The sequence below is a fragment of the Orycteropus afer genome, unplaced genomic scaffold (assembly GCF_000298275.1).
Source record: "Orycteropus afer afer isolate SDZICR_OR568_19922 unplaced genomic scaffold, OryAfe1.0 scaffold00123, whole genome shotgun sequence".
NCBI classification, from domain to species: Eukaryota; Metazoa; Chordata; class Mammalia; order Tubulidentata; family Orycteropodidae; genus Orycteropus; species Orycteropus afer.
In genome coordinates, this window is record NW_006921710.1 from 6,089,650 (window position 1) to 6,104,255 (window position 14,606).

The 14,606-nt window shown below is 50.7% G+C and overlaps 1 protein-coding gene across 1 annotated transcript in view; it reads right to left on the minus strand.

Moving 5' to 3' along the window:
* Positions 1-1,173: 1,173 nt before the first annotated feature.
* Positions 1,174-14,606, minus strand: part of SLC25A25 (solute carrier family 25 member 25) — a 31,034-nt gene continuing 17,601 nt past the window's right edge. The window contains exons 2-11 of the mRNA XM_007944286.1: positions 7,189-7,315; positions 7,010-7,097; positions 6,299-6,334; positions 5,941-6,052; positions 4,472-4,630; positions 2,906-3,058; positions 2,470-2,577; positions 2,188-2,355; positions 1,477-1,627; positions 1,174-1,358 (exon numbers count right to left, since the gene is read on the minus strand). Of these exons, the coding sequence (XP_007942477.1) occupies positions 1,174-1,358; positions 1,477-1,627; positions 2,188-2,355; positions 2,470-2,577; positions 2,906-3,058; positions 4,472-4,630; positions 5,941-6,052; positions 6,299-6,334; positions 7,010-7,097; positions 7,189-7,315 (1,287 nt within the window). The remainder of the gene's footprint in view (positions 1,359-1,476; positions 1,628-2,187; positions 2,356-2,469; positions 2,578-2,905; positions 3,059-4,471; positions 4,631-5,940; positions 6,053-6,298; positions 6,335-7,009; positions 7,098-7,188; positions 7,316-14,606) is intronic.

The following is a 14,606-nucleotide window of genomic DNA, read 5'->3' on the forward strand; positions in this document are numbered from 1 at the left end:
GACATAACTCTGTTCAAATAAATACAAAATAAATAGGCTCCAAGCAGTGTGATACATTGCTTCAGTGGAATGTGAGGCTGGTCCCACTTTGCCCGAGTTGGGATTGGACATAAATCCCCTGGGGCATCAGAAACAGACTTTAATGCAATCAGCGCAACTGTCGACTCCTTTGCTTCTCTCTGGAAGTAAAACTCCTGTACATTTGTCCAGCTTGTCTTTCTGAACAAAAACTCTTCCCAACGATACATAGTTAAGGCCTTTAACACCTTTTCCTTCTCTCACCAGGGGGGAAGACATGGGGCAGACATGCCTTCGCCCTGAAACACTGCCCCCATCACCCTCATGCCACAGAGCAGCAACATTGACTTTGGCGCTGAGCTGGTGCCAGTCCTGTCAGAGGCCAGGGCTGGCTCAGAGCATGATGAGTTCCTCAAGCAAGGAACAGAGCCTCTGGGTTCCAGGCCCTGGCACCAGCCTTCTGCCGTGACGGCAGGTGACAAAGATGCAGGATGGCCACCCCTGCATGCACATGGCATCCAGGGCCCATGTGCTGTGAGCTCAGGTGAGCACGACAGCTACTCAGCCCTTTTCCTGCATGACGAGGTCAGCATCGACAACCAGCAGGTCAGGGAAACAAAGTTGGTGAAGTCGGGTGAAATATCCTTTCACCACGAGACTGAGGGAGGGAGACAAGGAGAGCTGGGAGTGGGTGGGTAGCCCCCCTCTAGCATATTAAAACAGCAGAGAGGCAGGAGGAAAAGTGGGCCTGGCCTGGGAATGCGCTCAGCAGGCCAGAGGGCAAGAAGCCTGGCTGATGGTCTGGCTGCTAGGGGGACATGGAAGAACTAAGCCGGTCTTCCAAGCTCTGCTATTTGGCAGGCACTGAAGGAAATGTCCCTGACCCTATGTGCAAGAGCCTGGATCCTGCTGACCCCTGGACCCTGAGGAATACCCATGGGTCGCCCCTGGAATCGATGTGAGGATCGGTGGGGTCAGCAGGACAAACCCGGTGGGCATACCAACTCCCTCCTCCCCTGCAGGCACATCCCAGGCTTTCACAGCTTGGCTTCAGTCCGCTTAGTGTTGGCACATTCACAGAATGAGATGGCTACGTGTCCTGGGGCTGCAGGTCCAGGATCAGCAAGTTCGCTGGGAGGGTGGCCCTCCAGCCCGTCACCGTGACTGTACACCCAGGGTGATCTTCAGGTTCTCGTACACCACGTAGCTGATGCTCACAGCGGGGATCACCTTCATGAAGTTGGGGGCCAGCCCTCGGTACAGGCCAAAGGCCCCCTCGGTCCTCAGGATCTGTTTGAAGAGGCTGCTCATGGTCACCTCCGGCGCGCCCTCAATGGAAGCTGCAATGAGAGAGACCACCCACCCATACATCAAGGGCCTTGCCTCAGCACCTCCCTAGATCCCAGCTCATCCCCTGGTGGGACAGGCCCCTGGGGATAGGCCCAGGACCAGCCTTACCTTGCGCCTGCATCCGGGTCCTGACCAGGGCCAGTGGGTAACTGGCCAGCTGGCCACAGGTGCTGGACATGGTGCCACAGGCTAGGAGCACAAACACGCCGGGGTCTGCACTGTTTACTGCGTAGCGCTGCAGCCAGGCGTTCTTGAGTGTCTGGAAATAGGGAAGAGATAAGCCATGGTGCCGGTGATCCCCTTGGCAAATGGTGGCTGCAGAGAGGGGTTATGGGCTCACATAGGAGGTTGCCCCCTGGGCACGTGGGATCCAAGGCCCCTGTGACTTTACTCATTTGCCTATCTGCAAACTGTCTTTGCTGTCAGTGGGGACTCCTGGACAGACCAGGGAGGAGGAATGGGGTAGAGAGAGCACCTCCTTCCTTCAGACAGAAGGTCTGACTCCTTGATCTAGAGCCTGCTTAGGGCAGGGAGCCTCGAAGGCGACTTTGTTCTGGAGCTCTGCTGCTGGGCCCTGGGGTGTGGCTCCTGAGGCAGGGCTCAGGATGATACACTGGAGCTAAAGGGGGCAGGCAGTGTGACAGGAGCCCTTGTGCCAGACTCTTGTAGTAAACAGATGGGTCTGTTGGCGGTGTTACTTGTTCTATCCCCTCCCCAGTGGTGCAGAGGGGAGACAGGACTGTTTGGAGACAATGGGTGGGGGCGGGCTCTGAAGCTCTTCAGCTTGTTCAAGGGGGCCTGAGCCCTCCAGGACCTCACCTCATAGACGGCTAGGTCTATCCCAGCGTAGGGGATGATTCCCAGCATGTTTGGGACGTAGCCTTTGTAGAAGGCAGCCACACCCTCCCTGGCCAGGATCTTCCTGGCACAGTCCAGCATGCCTGAGTACTGGCCAGTCTTCCTTAGGGCCATCCGGGTCTTCAGAACCTGCAGAACCCGACGGGAGGAAGAGAAGCATAAGCATAGCCCACTCCTCACCCCTAGGTCCCTGCTCCCTGCTCCTGGGGCATCATCCAGGCCAGGACCACAGTAGCCCCTTACCTCCATGGGGTAGATGCTGCTCTGGGCAATGGCACCTGCCAAGGACCCTGCCACAAGCCTCTCATGAATCCTCAGAGTCTCCTGGTCACTACCGACAAGACGCTTGATCTAGAACAGGGAGCAGACATAATGATACACCCAGAGACCAGAGCCCCTGTTCCCAGCTGTCCGTATTGAGCCAGTCAGGTAGAAAGCTGGGAAATATCTCAGTTGTGACCCAGTGTCTCTGGCACATATTACACTGCCCAGAAATGGAAGGAACTGGCCCCAAGTGGCACTGGCAGAAGAGGGGGTTCAGAACCAGGCCTCCCACCTCTCACATTCCCTGGGTATGACGACTCACTCCCGGTTTCTGAAACCAGCAGGGTGGGGACTTCGTCCAGGGGATGCCCAGTAAACAGCATGGGGGGACTCTTGTGGGGAGCCCAGGCCTCACCTGCTCATATGCCATGAATTTGATGGCCGACTCAGGGGCAATTTTGAGGACGTTGATGCCGTTGCCCCGCCAGAGTGATCTGGCCCCTCCCTCTCGAATCATCTGGGTGAACCCACCAACGATGCACATGTTGTTGCTGCGGGAGGCATGGACCTGGGAGGGGAAGCAAGGCCGTTAGAACAAACTTGGGGCCGTTAGAACAAACTTGGGGCCCACAGTCGCTGGGCAAAGCAGCTCTTCTTACTGACCAACAGATCATAGTCAGTGGGAAGGCTCTGACCTCTTGGCATTCTGAAGACCCCAACTGTGAGGCTCAAACATGACTAATTTGGGTTCAACTAGTTTTTACCACGCATCACTGTGTACCGACATTATGCCCAACACCTCCACAGGGACTGCTTTTTTTTTTCCTTTTAATTCTTAAATTTTTATTGTGACTTGGGTGAAAATTTACAGAGCAAATTCACTTTCCATACAGCAGTTCATATACATTTTGCCTCATGACATTGACTGCAATCTCCCACAATGTAACAGCTCTCTTCCCACTCCCCCCCGCCCCATGGCTACCTCTTCCCTGTGTCCTTGGGGACTACTTTTTAAAATAAAAAATTGAGCCTTTTTATACGCAAGAGTATATATAAAAGGAATGATCAAACCATGGCTCTCTAAATCCTGCTGGATTACTTTAAAGCAATCCAGGTATGCGGCATTTCACTTTTAATCTCTACAAACATTCCTAGGTATTTAAAAAAAAAAAAAAAACTGACCAGAAAAACAAAATAAAACACCAAACTGAGTAGGCAATTTCTTCAAATCTCTTAATTTCAGAGAGGAATGGAAGCCTTGGAGATGAAATGACTTGTCCAAGGTCACACAGCTGGGAAGTGAGGGTGCTAGGGTTGGAACCCAGGTTTGCCTCAATACAATCTGGGGAATTCACATCCAGCCATCAACAGACTTTAGACCAAGAGAGGCCTGGAAGGATAAAGGGGAAGTGGGGAAACAACACCTTTCCCAAGAAAGCTCCCGCACACAAAGTGCTAGGACACAACAGAGGGATGAGGAGGTGACTGGCCAATGCTTAGCCAGATTCCATAGTCCAACAGAACTTCCTCGTGCAGGTCAATTTCACAATCTTGCCCCTGACATCAGCCTGGCTTATCTCTGCTCTGTGGACGTGGAATCCAGTGCCCAGCCAAAGCAGTATGGGTGTTTCCAACTGGCTCCTGGGTTAGGTGAGGACATGCTCATGTCTCCCCCTCAATGTGGAGCCCTTCAAGATGTGCTTAAGGAAGGAGGTTCCTGCCACACCCCAGTTCTCACTGGGTCCACCAGTCCTGACTCCTGTAACACGATGCCTGGCTCAAGTGCCTCAGATAACGTTAGATCACTATGTGCAAAAGGCCAGCCAAGCCTGGAGCTAATGTTACCCTTGTCCAAGCAACAATTACAGGCTATTTGATTGGGTTAGACAAGTACGGGCCCAAAGCTGGGCTGCAGACAAGGGAGGGGAATACTACCCAACCCACCAAGCCCAGGGGTGTCTGGGCCCGTTTCCCTGCTTACCTGCATGAGCACCTTGAGTCTGTCCAGAGGAGCCGTGCAGGTTCTAGACACGGCCCCTGCCCCGCCTCCAGCCACGAGGTGCCTCCACCACATGCCGGTCTGTCTTTCCTCCACTGTGAACTCATCGGGGACTGTCAGGTTCTCACCCACATCGAAGATCTGTGAGGAAGAACAACGAAGGTAAAAGTACATATGCAGAAGCAGACCCCTAACGCTCTCAGGAAAGCTCTGGCAGGCTGACTGGGTCCATAGGCTCCCACCCTCTAGAATGGCTTGCATCCCAAGGCACCAAACAGGTGGTGAGAATGCCAAGGCTTCCGGGTAGGAAGCCGACTGAGGCCCCTCCCCGTCACTGTCTTAGAGGTGGGCCAAGCTCTCATTCCTGTCTGTGGCCTTCAAGAGGCCCAGGTATAGAATCCGAGGGAAGTGGGGAGATATATCCAGAGTTATAAAATCATCTGACAGCCCTTTCAAATGCCACCGGGGAGTTCCTGCAGGAACAGCTTACAGAGGCATTTCAGCTGCGGATCAGCAGCCTGTATGCAAAGGATCAAGTCAGGGAACAAGTCCTCTGAAACCTGATGCGTAACCAGATCCCGCTGGCAGAACATTATGCAAGTCCTAAGCAAACAGTCAGGGCTCAGGTGCCCGCGTAACACCCACTCTTCTGGGAGGCCTCCTCACCAGTTCGCCAGCCACCTCTGACCCCAGGGCTGCTGTCCAGAGACATGGGACAGCGCCCACCCCTGGAGATGGCCATTTCATTTCACCCAATAAAGATGCCAGGTGTCCCTGGAGGGAGAGGCCCTGGCTCAGGCACTGAGGAGACAGATGAGGACAAGCCTCTCTCTGGCCTCACCTCTCCAAGCTGGCAATCCAGGACAGATTAGACAGACAGACACCCAGCTGATGCACATCAAGGGTGCGCGTGCTGGGGGTGCTCAGCAAGGACCAGCAGAGAGGGACAGGCCAGGAAAAAGAAGGGGGCTCGTGGGCAGGGAGGCCACCGTGGCCACAGGTCTGTATTCTGGACGTGGAATGACAGCTCTGACATGAGGTGAAAGTGAAGTATGGGCACTGTTGTGGAGACAGTCTTTTGCCATATAGATAAACGACCCCCAAAAACGGAGCAGTGGTGAGGGGAAACGCAATAGCTCTATATCTCTCTCATTACAGAGTAGTTTCTTCTGCCCGACTCCTGCCCCCTAGGAGCGCCCACTAGCTCTGGGAGAACAAGAAGCATCGGGGGGAAGGGTATTTGAAATGGACCCTGAAGGACAGGCAGCATATAGGGATGGGTGGGCTCCCAGCAGGGGACTTGTGTGTGGAATGCTCCAGCAGCTCAGATTGGCCAGCATGTAGAACACAGAGGGTGCAGAGGGAGCGTGTGGATGGCTCTACAAGGCTGAAGGGAGTCTGCAAATGGATGACAGAGAAATCGTGATCGGGCACTAGAGCGGGGGTCTCACCGTGGAATGCTTCCAGTACAGGATGATCTCAGGGATGTTTTCAACAGGGTGCAGCAGGTGATAGTCTCGCCACTCGTTCCAGTCAATGGTCATTGTGCCGTTTTTATCCATGCTGCAAGACAAACGCATGGCTGCCATGTAAACACCCGAGGGGGTCCTTGGCTGATGACACCCCCAATCTGTCAGCTGCACTTCCCACCTCCAGGCAAGCCAAGGAGGCAGTGACCCCCCTGCCCCCGATGAGAAAAGTCTAGGTGGCTCCACACCCCACTTTGCACAAAAATGGTGATATGATGGCCCGCAGGAACCCCGTTCTGGTCAGGAGGGAGGCAGTCACCAGGGTGACACGAATACTTACTAGGTGACCGGGCCCCAGAAGTGGCCCGTTTGTATTCTGACAGACAGACAAAGAAGGATGCAGAGGAGAGAGGAAAAACAACACAAATAAGTGCTCGGAGCAGGTGTTAGTGAGGCAAGCACACACCCAAAGACGCCGGACACACAGCACGAGACACAATCCCTCCACAGTGACTGACCCTGGGGAGCCGCACAGAGGCTGCTGGCCCCAGGACCAGCCAGCACCAGGGCCTCAGCGTTTGGGAAAGGCTTAGCCGAGAGGGAAAGGCCCTCTTAGGGCTATTCCATGTGATCCCCAGCACAGCAACACCTCCACTACCCTAAATAGGGCCCAGCTCACCACTGCACTGGAAACATGCTGGCTTACAGCATTAAAATAAAGTTACTAGCTTTAGGGAAGAAATCCACCTTAAACCAGGTACAGCATGGTGGGCCCCTCGGTCTCCTTTCACCTACTTGAAATCTTCCCCAACTAGTGTTTTTTCTTCATGGGTCACTGGGGGATGGGTACAACGCCAGGTGATCTGTGAGTCTTCAAATGAGAGCTGAACTACAGGTCTGGGGAGGGGTGACTTATTCATCCTTGCAAACAGGAGAAGGCAAAGTTCAGAGAAACTAGGCTGACACAATGAATGGCGCCAAGAGTTAGTCCGGGAAGTGTTTCTTTCATCACACCTTTGTTAAAACAAATCGAGGCTGGCTAAACACTTACCTCTTGAGAATTTTTTCCGCCTGCTGCTCAGATATCTTGACGCCCAGGTCCCGCAAAGACTGCATAATCTCCTGTGCGTCAATGCGCCCTGCAACAACAAAGGCAGCGAGTGAGAAGCCGCTCACACCGAGAGAGTCCCAAGACCGAGTCAGCAGGTGGCTCCTAGAAGCAACGCTTACCATCGTTCTTTTTGTCCAAACTCTTAAACACCAGTCTCAGCTTCTTCTCGTGATCTTGGAGATAATGCACAAACTCTTCAAAGTCTAGCTGTCCATCGAGGTCTTTATCTCCAGCTTGTACAATTTTCTACAAAACAAAAGTAAGTTCTGTCCTTGAGCTCACGCAACAAGCCTTTCCTTGTCCCTTACAGGGCTCGACCCAAGGAAACAGTCCTAATCCATGAACAGAGGTAGGGCCAGCAACACAAGATGCTTCTCCTGGTCTGCTCCCAAAGCCACCAAGGCATCTACCCATATCCCAGAGCCACCACTTACACCTTAAGTGCTGGTCAGAGCCCAAGCAAGAGCTCATCCAGTTTCCCTCAGAGGTAAAGAGAAAGAGGGAGCTTCTAGGGGCAGCCCTCCAACAAAGGCCAACTCTGGAGGGCTTGGCACCTTCTCAGGACAAGTGTCCTCACCCAGAGTCAGCTGCTCGGCCCCTCCGCAGAGCCATCCTTGGTGACAGACTTCAGCCTCACGTGCTCCTGCCAAATGTGGGAGGGACGCTGGAGCTCCAGCCTCTACTAGGAACTCTCTCTGCAGCCTGCCCTTTCTACCCCTAAAAATGGTACTGGCCCAGGAGAAAGCCAGTGTCCAGAACAAAGGTACAGGGCAGAGCGGAGCCTGCCAGTGCCTGCTCGGCAGAAACCCTGCCAGGGAGAACTCTGGAGGCCAGAGGGTGTCTGCCAGGGGAACTGTGCTCAGGCATGTGGTTTGATGGCACTGCCAGTCCTAAATCTCAGGGAAACTGGTGATATAACCAACATCAGCTCTCTCAGCCTAGCACTCAAACCAGGATAGCTCTATTTAGAATAGTTCAGTGACCTTTAAGAGGCCCTATTCTTTGGTCTCTGAGGAGGTGAGCTTTGGTTTAGCAGTTCCAACCCATTTTGGATGTCCAGCAATTGGATTTTCTCTATAAAAGCGTGACCATTTGCTGAGCACTTACCACGTGCACAAGCTGTGTTAAGTGCTGTCCCTTTAAGAAACCAGCAAACCCTCCGACAGCTTTGGCAGGTACTATCACTTCCTCCATTTTACATAGGACAGATGCACAGAGAAGTCAAGTGATTTATTCAAGATCACAAAACTAGTGAAGTGTAGTGGGTGGAATTTGAGGTAGGCCTGTCAGAACCCAGAGCTGCCTCTCTAGATATCCGAATGCCATCCTCAAGGTTAGGCACAAGGGCGTGGGGGGTCACAGGTGAGTTAATACAACCCAACACCACCCTGAATCATGCCAAAACTAGAATGGAGAATCTCCTTAGGAAAACGGGTACAGTCTTCCTGGGTCCCTGATGCTCTCAGAGAGAAATACACTCATTATCCATAAACCAAAATGAGTTTCAAAGTCTTTCAAGCAGTTGAAGCTTGAAAATTAACGGGCCATTGGCTAGCTCCCACTCTCAAATGATTAAAACCATGATTTCTCTCTCAGGCACATGTGTTCTTTGCTCAGCCTCTAGACATGCTCAGAGAAGGAAGGTCTGGACAGGTACCCTGTGCCTTCCCACGATCAAAAGGCATACAGTGTGAGGTATGGCTGAAGGTTGGACAGATGCTGGTACATAGCTTATCTGCTACCTGAAGTTATATTAACTTCCTGCAGACTCTTATGCTTTTAGCCAAGAGTGATACAAGTTGTCACCCCAGATTTATGGCAGGAGCAGAAATAGAATCTACAGGCCATCTGGGGAGGAGGTGAGGTTATGTGTGAAGCTCTTTGATCTCTGGGCTGCTCTGCCACCGAGGCCATCCAATCCCCAATCCGTGGGCCTCGCTGCGGGTCGATGCTCTGAGGTCCAGGCAACCTGATGATGTGCTCAGTTCAGAACAGTCTCAAAGTTCTTGTTTCTACTTCAAAACTTTGCTGGGATGCACAAGTCACCATTCCCTGCAGTGGCCAGCCCCCAGTGCCATCGCGAGCATTGGGGAAAGCATGAACTCTGGTTGACAAAGCAGCAGCAGCAGCAGGGGACCCCCATAGACCCTAAGTGGCTCAGTTTCCCCATCTTTAAAATGGTAAGGACCCCTGCTGCCTCTTTACTCTAAAGAGATGTCTGAGAGCCATGTCTGGAATGTGAGACGCTCCCCTCACCTCTGCCTGTCATTTTGCCCTGGGCACAGCACTGCCAGTTCCAGCCGTCATGAGGGAGTGATCACCACAACTCTACGGTCCCAAGCTCCTGGGCCTCCAAACAGAAGCCTCTCCGCCCTTCCCCTTGTGCTCTCCTGGCCTCTGCCCCCACCCCAAACCCCTTCCCAGACCTATGTGCTTCTCAGAAAACCCTCTCCCCCAGCAAGGGGATTCCTCTGGGAGATTTCACCTCCCACGAGTTCTTCCCCTATAATTTCAACCTTCCTGGCAGTCACATGAAAGCCATTCACTTCCGTGACGCAGACCAGCTGTAGCCACATTTCAGACATTCTTTCCTCTTGGTGGGGCCCACGACACACATGCAAACCCTCTTACACCATTCATTCGACCAACATTGTTTAGGCATCCCGTGGCCTTTACTTTCTGACACGGTCACTGCATAGGTAACAGACCTGTTTCCATTGGCGAAAGGTGAAAAACTCCTGGGAGGGGATAAAGACACTGAGCTTGAAGATGGACTTCAGCTCGGCAGGAAGTCCCTTGGACTCGAAGTACTGGAACTCGGTCTGAGCCTCCCCCATGAGCGGCACATACAGGCACAGGCAGAGCATGACGGCAGGGAAGTGGGGTGCTCGCCCACCACCAGGAAGCAAGTTCTAGCAGCGGGAAGAGTGGGAAATGCTGCCTGTGCCGGGGAAACCTGAACAAGATATGCTGGGGCTCAGCTGTCATTGGCTGCCTTAGCCCTGCCCTTTTACTTAATTGAAAAAAAAAAAAAAAAAAAAAAAAAATCCACCCACTGTAGGTCCTTGCCAATCGCCAATGAGAACAGACCCCTGACTAGAAGGGTGGCAGCAGATTGCTCAAATGGTGACTGACGTCACCTGCTCCTTCAGTTAACTCTTCCGAGACAGGCTGAGCACTCTGCGCTCCTGTTTATTCAGTTCAAACAAATCTTTCCCCTCCTACCACCAACCAACCTCTTCAAAGTAACAAACAGCTGACAACATATTTTTTACACAAGGTCCCCAAACGCGTCACATTAACACAACGGTTTTCTCTCCCTAGTAAATCATTCCCAACAGAGAAAATATGTGGCTGGACGGAGAATCAATGCCCGATGAAGACAGACGCAGCTTGGCTGTGAGGACAGAGTCTGAAGGGGTAGGGGTGCCTGAGGGCTGGGTACACTGCCTCCGGGAGAGTAGACCCCTCTGCGGGCTCCTTCATTCTGCCCCTGAGCTGGCTGAGCCCAGGTCTCACCACCTTGGCCACACACGGTCTTCTAGGCATAGTTCCAGAGAAGTCCCCAGCTGCTCATGGCTCACACGTTTCTAGTATTTCCAGGCCTCTCTGCCATCCGAGCACCTCAGAACCAACCTATTCCACTGAAGGGCTCACTGAGGGATCACAGAAGTGCCAAGAAGCTGACATGACGGGGGTGGGAAGAGGACGCTGTAGAGTCTAAAGGTCTTTGTGTTGAGGGACTCCTCAGACACCAATCTAGGGTCAGTCGAGGGCCACACAATAAACCCAAACCAAACCATAAGTTGATTTTGACTCATGACGACCTCATGGGGACCCCACACAAGACCCAAGATTTTGTCTTCAAAGCCTATTTTCACTCAGAATATTTGAACATTCAGTGCACTCATAGCTCTTTGATCAAGAACTGTGCTGTTCAATACTTACTACTACTACTTAATGCCGTGGAGTCGAACCCAACTCAAAGCAACTCCTCCTTGGGTTTTTAAGGGGGTATCTCTATGGAAGTAGATTGCCCAACCTTCCTTCCGAGGAGTGGCTGGTGGGTTTGAACCGCCAGCCTTCTGGTTAGCAGTCAAGTGCCTTAGGCACTATGCTACCAGAGCTCCCGTACTGTTCAATACTAATTTAAATTTAAATGAAAATTCAGATCCTCAGTCCTACTGGCCACCTTTCAAGGGCTCAATGGCCACGTGCAGTCACTGAACATCCCACTGCTACACAATATTCTACTGACCAACACTGCTCTAGGGTATCGGGTTTAGGTGAGGACCAGAGAAACCTCAAGCCCTCTCCATTCAAATGAATGGAACCCCAAGATTCTGTCACTATGTGAGGGTGGTGCTCTCCAGCCCAGCCTGCATCCTCCACCTCACTCCTTCCCCACGGAGAGTGTCGTAGAACACAGGCTGCGGAGGACGAGACCACGTCACCAGGAGAACGGAATCAGCCTCACCCCTGCTCTCCTGCAGCACACTGCTTCCTAATATAGGCTGCATTTTCTCAGTACCAGGACAGATAAAAATGGATGTTATAATTTGGGGATCATCAAACTTAAATGTAAATTCTTAAATTACTAAAAAGCTTTTCATTAAGAGGATCTTAGAATGAGATACTGATATTTATGTACAACAATCGGAAATAGATGTAACAAACTATAAGACATGCAGGCTCTTCTAAAAGAGATTTGATGAGTCAGTAAAAACAGATCTTGGACTCTACTAGAGGCCCCCATCTGACAAGGTGCCCAGAGGCCGCTCTGGCTATTCCAGGCCAATTCCTAATCGCCTTGACTTAAATCCATGACACTCAACTGTCTTTTAAACTGTCTAATCCAGAATATTCTGCCTTTGGGGCTTTTTAAAATACACATCTTATCTCTACTACTGAGGTCCTTGAAGGCAGAGAGCTATTATCTCAAACCTTTATACCTCTTTGTCTGGAACTAGCCCATTGTCTTAATCATTGGAGGTGCTGAATAAGTAGCTTCTGAGTAAGTACACAGGGCTTAGCTGGCCTCAAAGACCTCAAGGAACAAACACATGGCCATTCTCGACCAAACCCTCAGATTTGTTGTCATAAAGAGTCAATATATATATATAATATTATATAATTATATAATATATATAATATTAACCCCTGATGAGGGGTTATATTCGATGCAAAATGATAACTTACTATTTCAAAAGAGGTTCACATTTACACAAACCACACCAAAAAACCAAACTCACTGACACTGAGTCGGATCCAACTGATAGCGACCCCTTCCTTGGGTTTCCGAGGGCGTATCACTACAGAAGGAGACTGCCCAACCTTCCTTCCCAGGAGTGGCTGGTAGGTTTGAACCGTCAGCCTTCTGGTTAGCAGTCAAATGCCTTAGGCACTATGCTACCAGAGCTCCCATACACACACAACCACACCCACACACACACACCCCAAACTCACTGCCCTCAAGTCAGATCCCATTCATAGCAACTCCTCTCCTCGGGTTTCTGAAGTGGTATCACTACAGAAATAGACTGCCCAATCTTCCTTCCCAGGAGTGGCTGGTGGGTTTGAACCGCCAGCCTTCTGGTTAGCAGTCAAATGCCTTAGGCACTATGCTACCAGAGTGCGCTTGCGCTCGAGCGCACTCTCTCTCCCTCTCTCTCTCCTCCCCCCCCCCACACACAGAAAAAAGATAGCTGAGTTTTAAAATGCTGGTCTTCCACTGCTGAATTATTCATGTTTATTTCTGAAACTAAAATGTTACACAGATCTGCTGAAGTATCTAATTTTAGTGATGAGTGAAGTCATTCCAATAACAAAATGGCAATAATTTCAAGTGACTAAGTCATCCAACTTCTTGTTGTTAGGTGCTGTCAAGTCGCTTCTGACTCATAGCGACCCCATGCACAGCAGAACGAAACACTGCCCGATCCCCCGCCTGATCCAACTGGAGATGTTCATTTTCCAGTGAAGTATATTCTTTCAAATAATACTGGTAAATATAACTGTCCCTTTAGGTTTTAGTGATGTATTTACAAAAGAAATCTGAGATTTGAAAATGATACCAAGTAAAAAACAAAACCTATATTCTGTATTGTAAGGAAAAGTTATTAAAACATCATCCAAAGACACCAGTTTGTTTTCTAGAAAAACAGACCAGAATCTCGATTAGAATGCTTCCCATTGTACTCAAACCAGCGAGAGTCTAGGGTCAGAAAATGCTCTCTGACATTTCAGAAAGTTCTACCTGTCAAGATGTTCCTTTACAGGGTAACATTAATTCCAACACTAGTGTTAGTAAGGGATTCTGATTTTTATTTTGCTACTGACACTGAGTCATCAGAATGTCTTCATTGGACAAACTTAACAAGGTGTTTGCTCATTAATTTAAACCACGCATCCTCCTGGGGGCACAGGTAATTCAGAATTCCATTTTCATATAGAAATTGGAAATTCTTCCAAAGGGGACAATCTCCAGGCACCTCGTGTCTAAGGCCATGCTCAGTATCTCTGGAACTGCATCCTGTGGGGCCCGGAGGGCCTTTGGGTACCACACCCCCTAATCTCTGAGATGAGCAAACAGGCCTAGAGACATGACCTTGCTTTGCCCAAAGCCTGTCAGCGCAAGGCTGAGTTGTGCACCCAGGGCAGGGCTCTTGTTACAACATCCACTTACATCAGTACCAGGGACCTATACTCCCCCAAACACATTTTAGAACTCAGTGCTGAAAGAACGCTTGGACACCCAATACTAAGAATTACACAAAGCCATCAATCAATACTTATACTGGAAAGAAGCACACACGTATGTATGCGTGTGGGAAAGGTGCAACCTGAGCCACTTTGAAAACAAAAGCCACTCACTGCCATCAAGTCAAATCCAACTCACAGCCATCAGAGTTGAGCTGCCCCATAGGGTTTGCAACACTGTAATCTATACAGAACCAGACTGCCTCATCTTTCTCCCACAGAGCAGATGGTGGGTTTGAACTGCTGGCCTTTTGGTTAGCAGCTGGTGCCTTAACCACTGTGCCACCAGAACTCTTTGAGTAAGTTAAGCCTTAGCTGAGAAACAATCAACACCTGCACCCGTGCTACAGCTTCTGAGCACTCCGCGAGAAATACAGTAAGGAAGACGACAAACACAGGGCTCGTGTTCCACCCCTGACGTTTCACACCAGTTCCAGCTCTCCAAAATCCTGGCATGATGTGCTGAATCGCTCTCTCTCCCCTTTCTTATTCCAATTTTGTGACCCAGATCTACTTTTGTTTCCTCTCCTCTGGTGTCTATTCCTGTAACAGCTAATATTCAGAAACAACAGCAACTCTAGATCCCTTAGAATGAAGTGGTATCGGATTTCATTTAATCTCTGAGGTACCAGTTCCTCTCATGAGCATCCTCTTACTCTCAAGGCTGCTAACATCACAGTAGGTTTACCTTGTTCTACCACTGTTACATGCCAAAAAACTGGTGTTTCCTAAAGTGCCAGAAGAGCATGAGTAAGAAGAGGGCAGGGACAGTGCCTTT